Raw genomic sequence first — 9,703 nt, 5'->3', positions numbered from 1 at the left:
GGCCTCAAATGCAGCAGTGAGAGGAAGCATAAACTGTTCAAACTGGTCCTCATCCTCACCTGTCAAAGACACAGAACGTCTCTAAAGATGTCCTTTTACATGACACTTATGGCGCTTTTCCACTGCATAAGGTTCACTTTTGGGGGGTTTTCCACTGGGTACAGTACCTGGTACCTGGTACTTTTTTTAGTACCACTTCGGTTGGGGTTCCAAGTGAACCGTACCGTTACCAAAACGTGACGTGTAAACTCTGCTGATCACGGATTGGCCGGAGAGAATCGTCACTACCTGTGTCACTGAACTTGCGACACAAAAAACAACAGAACCGCTAGACCTAAATCAGCACAGCCAGCGAAGGATTGAACGCAACTGTTTTGAACGAGCGCACTTTTTTTTTAAAACCAAAAAGTGGCTGTTTCGTTGTCTGTTGAGGAAATACAGATGCTCCTCTCGTTGATAGCAGAGGAGCGGATCCAGCGAGAGCTTGATGGGGCGACGCGGAATGAAAAAGTTTTTCAGAAGTCGCGGCAGTATAGGCGGCGCAACTAACGACATGTGAATAGTCCCGCCCACTCTAAAGCGGTACTAAACTGCAGTGGAAACGTAAACCGTGCCGAGCCAAGCCGTGCCATGCCGTACTGAGCCGTGCCGAGCCGAGTCGTACCACGCAGTGGAAAAGCGCCATTGGATACATACTAGTAAAGGATGTGGATGATGTTAAATGTGACTTTTTTTCTGTCTACAGACTGTTGTATTAAGTTTACTAATGCGTTCCATCGGGAACAAGAACACAATTTTGCTGGGATTGGGATTTCAGATTCTGCAGCTCGCCTGGTACGGGTTCGGATCGGAGCCATGGTAAGTCCAAGAGCCTTGGTTATAATTTATAAAACTGATAAAGAAAAAAATTAATCATGAAAAAAAATTATGTAAATGATGTCTTTGTAATTAATTGTTACATCACTCGTAAAGCAACAGTTCAACCAAAAATGAACAGTCTACTAATGAAATGTCCAATGCATTGCTCCCAACCTCCAGGATGATGTGGGCAGCTGGAGCCGTTGCCGCCATGTCTAGTATCACTTTCCCTGCTGTTAGTGCCCTGATTTCCCGCACAGCCGATCCGGATCAACAAGGTAGGTTTTCTTGAGTTTCATGAAGTTATAGATGCAGGGTTATTCTTTAAGGCCGACTGCTAAAGCTCTTGTTTCTGCAGGCGTGGGTCAGGGTATGGTTACGGGAATCCGCGGGCTGTGTAACGGTTTGGGTCCGGCCCTCTATGGCTTCATCTTCTACATCTTTCATGTCGAGTTGGACCAAGTTCCAGAGAAAGAACCGGATATACAGCATCACCATGATTACCACCAACAGGTAAGTCACCGCACATCGTTAAATATAACTGAACTATGTTGATTGCCGTTTACTGTCAATTCAGGTTTGTTTTAATGGTTAAATTAGTTTTTAAAATAGACACTAATGTTTTGTTAAAATTCTAGTCTAATGCTATTAAACAACACTGAAGTATAAAATATACTTTTCGTGCCATTGCATCGTTTTCATAATTCTCTGAAAGAAGTTTGGATACCTGAATGAAATGCAATAAAAACAAAAGAACTCAACCTAGCCTCCACAAGTCGAGCAGAATTTGTGTAAATTGTTCATAAAATTGAACTGTATAGAATTGAACTCAATAGAATTGTTTGGTACCAATTTGTAAATTGCTTGTAAAACACTTCTTAAGAAGTCAAAGCAAAATTAATTTAAATAGATAAAACTATTTGCAAGATTTTGATCAGAACAAAATTTGGATAAGTTGTTCATAAGACTATTCTTAAGTCAAGAGAAATACATTTAAATAAGTCATAAAACTATTTGCAAGAATTCATGCAGAGCGAGTTTGTTAATTGTTTGTAGAACCATTCGTAAAAATCTGAGCTGAACCAATTTGTGTAAATTGTTAAATTGCAGAACTTTTGTTATTCTCGGAAAAATGTTTGAATACCTGAAAGAATTGTTTGGTAACAATTTGTAAATTGCGCGTAAAATAATTCAAGGCAGAATAAATTAAAATAATTTTTTTTTAATATTTGCAAAAATTCAAACAGATCTAATTTGTGTAAATTGTTGGTAAAATTCCAGAATCACCGGTATCCAAGCAATTCGAAACTCAAACTAGCCTCCATATGTAAAAATGAGTGAATTATCACAGTGCAGTGTTTTATTAGTAGAGTGAAGGAGTTTATAGAGATGCATTTTAAAAAGTAATCGCGCATAGTTTTGTTACGAACATTTGTCTAAATAGGCCTTCACCGTAGACAGTTTTGGGAAAAGTTCTTGACTTTGCGTTAACTGCGTTTCCCGCCTCATGTGTTCCTCTAACAGAGTGCAATAATCCCGGGACCGCCGTTCCTCTTCGGTGCGTGTTCTGTGCTGCTGGCGCTCCTGGTGGCGCTTTTCATTCCCGAACACCCCCATATGGGCACTCGTGCGGGCAGCTGGAAGAAGCACACATCCCCCCACGGCCACCCGCACAGTCCCCACCCACCCGGAGAGGCCAAAGAGCCCCTTCTACAGGACACTAACGTGTGATTGGGAGTTTCGATTTGGCCATTTTGGCCACGCCCCCTATTGCGCATTGGGGAAGAAACTGCGCATGGAGGTTATTGTCATTTATTGAAATGTAAAGCTATATCGGAGGCACGGTCATTTATGCGCTTAGAGCTCTACCTTCCTGCAGAATTTCATTTAAATACACCTGAACTTGTTCATTAAGGTTTATGGAAATTACAGACAGGAAGGAAAGTCTCCATGATTAAGACTGGGCGTCCCTGCTGAATCGCCAATAGAGCACCACTTTTTAAAATAAATGTATATAGAAGAACATATATTTAACAATGGTTCTGTCTAAAGGCACTATTGCAATGGCTTGTATTTATTCTTTTTATTACTTGTTTTTTTGCCTTTTTTTTCTCTTTCTTTTTACATTGCTCTGTTTGGCTCTCTAGTTCTTCATTACCATAGTTCACTCAGGGACATTAACCTGGTCAGGAATGTTTCCGAACACAGTGTGTTCCCCTTTTCAAATGTACAAATAACAGGCTTCATTCATGAAACGCAAGCAGAACAAATTGTGTGAATCACAACTATTCACAAGAATTTGCATTGAACAAACTTATGTAACTCGTTCGTAAAAAATATTTGTTGAAAAATGGTAGAAATTGTTCCCTAAAGCTATTTGCAAGAATTTGCGGAGAACAAATTCTTGCAAGTCATTCGTAAAGCCGCTCATAAGAATTTCAGTTAAACGTTCACAAAATGTTCACAAAATTACTTGCAAGGTTTTGAGTTGAACGAATTTGAGTAACTCGTTCGTAAAACCATTCATAAGAATTTGAGATGGAAAAAATTGTGTAATTTGTTTCCTACAACTATTTGCATAAATTTGTTCAACACAAATTGTTGCAAATCTTTCATAAATCCATTCTTAAACATTTTGGACGAATTGCATTTGTGTGAATTGTTCGGAAAATTACTTCGTAAAACCATATGTAAGAATTTGCGCTAAACAAATTTTTGCAAATTGTTCGTAAAACCATTCATACGAATTCCAGTTGAACAAATTTATGTAAATTGTTGTTTATATAATCATAAGAATTTAAGCAGAGCGATTTTCTTAAGTCGTTTGTAAAACTTTTGGTGAAAATCATAAAATGAGTTGTTTTTGAGGCCCGGTGGCCTTACTGAATGAAGTGGTTTTGCTATAAATGTGCTGCATTCATGAGATCACGAGTTTGTTTGGGAACATGACAGATAATTTTTACGGATTTCTAATGCTTTGACGTGAATGGCCTTAACTGAGAGTTCGGTTTCAGGCTTCGACAAACGAACGTCGCAGTGGAATGATTGTGGTACAGCTTCAAAGTTCCTTTTTGTTTTCTGCTCATGTTTAAGCTGAAGCCTGTTTTCTTTTTATCACTTAGAATCAATGGTGCCTTTTCCCAGCTTAAATTGTGTTGTTGACGGAAACTGGCGAATTTAAGTGACGCATGAGACTCGAGATCTACACAACTGAACAGTCTTGCGTAAAATAACAGTAGAGCTGACTCTAGATCAGTAGTGAAAATGAAATGCCTGACGAGTCTTCTGTCTGGATTCGCTTTCGGCCTTGTGTAGAAACATTCTTTTATGGAAAATATGTACGTTTACGCAAAACACTTCGCAAATGCCAACTGACATTTGACAAACAAGGTGACATTTGCCAGTGGCCTTTCTATATATTTTTTGTTTTCATAAAGACAGATGAATGGCTCATGTTAAGGTTCGACATTTGACCTAATGTATGGATATTATTGACAAGACAGGCGAGTTAATCTGAAATATTAGTTGTGTGCTTTGGATATTTATGAGATGATTTCCTGTAAAATATTTCTTTTATTTTAGAATACAGTGTGCTTTTTTTTTGTGGTTCTGTTGTGCCGTCTTCATTATAAATTTTAAACATGGTGTATTGTTTTTGACTGAACAATGTAAATATGTCTAAACATATTAAAGTATCTAAACATGCATTTCAATAAAAGTTAAATATTTTGATATGTGTGATCGTGTTGGTTGTTTTTATACTTTAAGCTACACAGTAAAAAGGTGAACAATTTTTTCAAACTGCATTTTTATTTACGTTTGTCCTAAAATTGAGCTACTGATGAACAAGTAGCCAAACTGCAATCCATAATAAACAGATTACAAAGTTCACTATGTTAAACCATAAATAGAAAAATATAAATGTACACACAATTAATTATATACAGCTTTACACCGCAAACCAGTCTCACGTTTTGTCATCCATATCAAATCACAAACTCAAATCCTTATATTAACCTTAAAATTGCCAATCTCCTAAAATTGAGCTACTGATGAACAAGTAGCCAAACTGCAATCCATAATAAACAGATTACAAAGTTCACTATGTTAAACCATAAATAGAAAAATATAAATGTACACACAATTAATTATATACAGCTTTACACCGCAAACCAGTCTCACGTTTTGTCATCCATATCAAATCACAAACTAAAATCCTTATATTAACCTTAAAATTGCCAATCATATGAATAGCACTATTTGAGGATATACAATGGCAGCTCTCTTGAGTGTTTGGCAACGGTTCAGAGACAGTTCATGCATGACACAATCAAGTTTAAGACAATGAGAAGACATTTTATAGGCACCACAGACCTAAAGGACCAAGCTTTAGCACCATTATTATTGATAAATTAGTCCCACACTAATGCCAAAGTCTCAAGCAATCAAGGAATCTCTTTGTAAACTATGGAAACCACAGAATAAAGATGAAAAAACAAAAAAAAACAAATGTGTCTATTTCAGAATTTTGACTGAGTTTATATTTCACAATTGTGTTTTGCTTCCACCATAGAATGAAAAATAAAAAGTAACTGACTTTAATCTCACAATTTTGACTTTTTTCCTCACAAATGTAAGTTATATCACACAACTTCTCAGAATTGCAAGTCAAAAGTCTGAATTGTCAGATGAAATCAGAATTGCGAGAAAAAAAGCCCATTCCCGCCACAATTAAAAAATTTTTTTTTTTGCAATTCTAAGCCATAATAGCAAGGTATAAACTTCTATTAAATTATTTTTTCTTGCCATTTTTTTCTCAGAATTGCAAGTTTACATCTCAATTCTGCCTTTTTTCCTCTTTTTTTATTCTGTGGTGAAAATGGGCTTCCATAGTAAACACGTTGAGAACTGGATTTAAAATAAATGTTTTAATAAATTATTGAATACATTTTAAACAAGAATATCATCTGCATGGACACTTTGCAATGAATTCATCTTAGTAGTGGTGCTCACTCATTCAACGTAGTGATGAATAGAAGTGCATCTGAACTGCTGTTCGTCATCCTGGGAAATACGCAGAAGCTGCGGACGCTGTTGGTTTTGCTCCAGCTGTGTTCAAAGGCTTAAGAACTTCTGTAGATAAAGATATTCAATATTTAATAAGAAGGTCTAAAATTAAGAATAAATGGGGAAAAGTAGTTTTTGTGATTTGCCTCTATTTAGATGCATGCTGGGTAGGAGGCCGCGGAGAGGGATGCTGTCATCTCGTCTCTCAAAGTACTTGGAGTCCAGACCAACAGGCTCTCCGCTGTTATGAGCAGATACCGGTCACACCAAAGGCTTTATTTCAGAGAACAGGAAGTAGATGGATTGAAAGAGGAACTCACTTCTCTTTATTGGAGGGTTGGGAGAGTGCAGTGGGACTCAGGTCTGCTGCAGAAGGTTTGGCACTCATAGGGTTAAACTGGACCTAAAAAGAATTTAACAGTGTTTTTTGTCAGACACGTTCATAATTGTGATTGTCAGTGAAAAACACAAAGGCTTTGCTCACACTGACAGCTACAGTTTGATTTTTAGGCACATCAGTCAAATGAGTTCAGTTTTCATAGCAACATGTATGCGTGTATTTATTTTTAAATACTTTTATATGTTTTAATATTTTAACAAAATTATGGTGAAAACTATTTTGTAGGAAAAAAAATTGGGGTTGAGAATTAACAAGTCAAAATTATGGTAAAAATTCATTAAAAATATACAAATAACTTTTTGGAAAATTTGAAAGAAAAAAAAAAACATTATTTTTGCAAAATTATGGTGAACAAGTGTTATTAAAATTATATTTTTTTGACAATTTGAAAAAAAGTCATATTTTCACAAAATAAAGTGAAAATGTTATAAAAACTATTTTTGTAAAATGTGTGTGTTTGGGGTTAAAATTTTCACAAAATAATAAAAATAAAACGTATTTTGGGACAATTTGGAAAAATGATGGTGATTTAATAATGAAATTATGGTGACATTTTATACAATTTTTTTTTTTTTTTTTTAGAAAATGTGGAAATTTAATATTTTCACAAAATTGTGATGAAAAATGTTATAAAAATTGTATTTTTGAAAACTTGACAAAACATTTTTAATATTTTCACAAAATTATGGTAATGTTATATAAAAATGTTATGCTTAGAAAATTTTGAAAAATATATATATTTTTATATTTTCACAAAAGTATGGTGAACAAATGTTATAAAAAATATTTTTGGAAAATTTGTGATTTGTGATGTTTTCACAAAATCTTGATAAATCTATTTTTGGAAAATTAAGAAAATGAACATTTTCAGAAAATTATGGTGAAAATGAAAAAAAAAAAAAGGTTAAATGTTAAAAAAAGAGATTTTTAAAATTGTTATTTTAAATATTTTCAGAAAATTATGGTACAATATTAATTTTTCATAATGTACATTTCCAAAAATTACATTTTTAGGAAATTCAGTCCAGAATATTTTCTCAAGTAGATTTTTGGGGCACTACATGTATTAAACATTGTTCAGCACCAGAGCGAGACGCCATAATCGACACAAGCAGCCAAAACACCAGTTTTCCATCTGCTCCTGCCACAATCTACGGTCTATAATACAGGGGTTAAAGCAAAAAAAATCCTGAGCCTGAACTTTTTTCTGGGGGTTGCGGGGGCGCACGCATACACAGGGTTATTTGGCAAACAAAAAAAGAAACTAACTAGTAACGTATCTGCCATTGCCATTAGCCCTTGACAGGCTCAGACTACAGATTATGGTGGGATATTTGATATTTGAAACAGAAATACCAAGAAAGTTTACTCACTACAATATGGTGCAAACACATGTAACATTTAGGATGCTTTTGATATCAAGCTTTGCTGGTTAGCTTTGTCCTTGACATGTACAAGATGACCTACAATCTAAAACATGAAATTTCTGAAATTGTTTTGTTCAAAAGAAATAATGGTCAATTAAATACTAGGAAATTAATATAAAATAGGAAATATACAAAGACAGTTTACTCCAGAAAACTACAATTCAGTTCAGTTAACAACAACAAAAACATTAAAATGGTCCAAGAACTGGTAACTTAAACAGGGTTCGTACAGATACTGCAAAATAAAATTCCAGGACTTTCAAGGACTTTGGTTTTTAAGGTTTTTAAGGACTAAAATCAGATTTCTCTTATTAACCAATATTGCTATTATCTTTCAAAATAAACTAATTAAACTAATAAAACAAAATGGTACAAATAAAGTGCAGCACATGCAAAGAATGCAATGACTGTGGCAACTTTAACATTTGAAAGGATACTATGGCAAAGTTATCGCTTTCCTTATTCAAACTGATTTTTTTTTTCATGAATATATGATCGACCTGAAGAATGAAAGCTATGTCATCCACTTGGAAAATTATGAGCTTTTTCAAGCTCTTAGACACTAGAGGTGTGACAATACACTTAGCTCACAAGGTGAGACAAAATGCAGATACAAATTTTTTAATACTTAAAATAAAAAAAAAATTCAAATTACAAAATATTTGTCTTTTAATCACAAAAAGTAAACCAAAGCAGTTGTATTTTGAAATGTTTTAACTAATCTAGTGCTTGATGTATTCCCTCCGCGACCAGCACGGATCAGCTCTAGGCATGTCGGAGCGGATATCGTCCTCTTTTGGAAGACCAAAGTAGCTTCGCTTTCACAACGAAGCACACAGCGTCTTTACGACATGGCGGCGGAAACAACAAAACTACATCGAGAATAAAAGTTACGCCTTCTTTTTTTGCGTGAACATTTGGGCGGCGTTATGTAAATCTTCCCACATAGTGAGGTAGATATGTGGGGGCGTGTTCCAACGAGCCGTTTTAGGTAGGTGTGGCTAACTCTTAACTTTTATAAAGAATATCTCTTTGGATTTGAGACTTTAGTCTTTGCAACTTTACAGATCTTCTTTATGCACCAAGAGCTTGTAACACTAAAGAGAAAGGAAAAAATGAAATCGCATCATATGACCCCTTTAAATACACAATGTAATGCCTATATTATAACAAATACCTGCAGAGGGCGCCAACGGTCTGGTGAGGTTTCATGTGATTCAACGACGTTTAAATCCATTTAATTGTAATATTTGGCCACATGCAAAGTCGGAAACTTTTATTTTGAAATCGCGATGTACAATAAATCGCATATTTAGAAATATGTTGATGTATTCTCCTGTGTTGGCATAGGTTTAAATGATTTACGCTACAAATCAAGTGGATTTTCCCAAATTAACGTTAAGCAACCCAAACTCACCGCATATGCAAAGGAAGAGTTTAGCCCCTTTCACACATACAGTCTTTACAGGCAAGAGATTATGTGTGAACAGGACCTTTTCAAAAGTACAGGTAACTGCATTCTGGCAATCATATCGTTCTTATGGAGATGACGTGATAACTCTGAGCTGTTTACAAAGCTGCTTTTTTAATAGCTTTTCTATGTAAATATAGATTACGCTAGATGGAAATCTTTGACCATTGCGCCTCGCAGCTTTTTCAACGTGTCGCGCTCGAGACCCAGGCTTCTTTTCCATTCATCAGATGTGACTCTGCAATTGGATACTATTATGCGCGTCTCGTGTTTATAAGAGCAAAAACTTCTGATTGGCTAGTAATATTAGTTTGGTTGAGAGTGAAAGCTGTGTTCCTCTCATACATTGGTAGGCGAACTCATGAACTCGAACGTGATATCAACAAGTGTTTTTAAATGTAGGACAACTATCTTTTTTTCCCCGCAGCCAAACGCCACACGCCGGAGATCCGGCACGGTGCCAGAGAACTTTAAGCCCTG

At 35.5% G+C, this 9,703-nt stretch overlaps 2 protein-coding genes across 2 annotated transcripts in view; one reads left to right on the top strand and one right to left on the bottom strand.

Moving 5' to 3' along the window:
• The window catches only part of LOC107731334 (hippocampus abundant transcript 1 protein-like), a 12,570-nt gene extending 9,657 nt beyond the window's left edge, over positions 1-2,913 (top strand). The window contains exons 9-12 of the mRNA XM_016542388.1: positions 746-858; positions 1,039-1,136; positions 1,217-1,371; positions 2,383-2,913. Of these exons, the coding sequence (XP_016397874.1) occupies positions 746-858; positions 1,039-1,136; positions 1,217-1,371; positions 2,383-2,589 (573 nt within the window). The 3' untranslated portion in view covers positions 2,590-2,913. The remainder of the gene's footprint in view (positions 1-745; positions 859-1,038; positions 1,137-1,216; positions 1,372-2,382) is intronic.
• A 2,848-nt stretch (positions 2,914-5,761) lies between these two features.
• LOC107731314 (spindle assembly abnormal protein 6 homolog) overlaps positions 5,762-9,703 on the bottom strand; it is a 14,163-nt gene continuing 10,221 nt past the window's right edge. The window contains exons 15-17 of the mRNA XM_016542365.1: positions 6,246-6,328; positions 6,072-6,166; positions 5,762-5,991 (exon numbers count right to left, since the gene is read on the bottom strand). Coding sequence (XP_016397851.1) covers positions 5,918-5,991; positions 6,072-6,166; positions 6,246-6,328 — 252 coding nt within the window. The 3' untranslated portion in view covers positions 5,762-5,917. The remainder of the gene's footprint in view (positions 5,992-6,071; positions 6,167-6,245; positions 6,329-9,703) is intronic.

This window comes from Sinocyclocheilus rhinocerous, unplaced genomic scaffold, assembly GCF_001515625.1.
Source record: "Sinocyclocheilus rhinocerous isolate Xijiao unplaced genomic scaffold, SAMN03320098_v1.1 scaffold3173, whole genome shotgun sequence".
NCBI lineage: Eukaryota > Metazoa > Chordata > Actinopteri > Cypriniformes > Cyprinidae > Sinocyclocheilus > Sinocyclocheilus rhinocerous.
The sequence above is the reverse complement of the archived record's forward strand: the minus strand, read 5'-3'. Positions and strand labels throughout refer to the sequence as shown.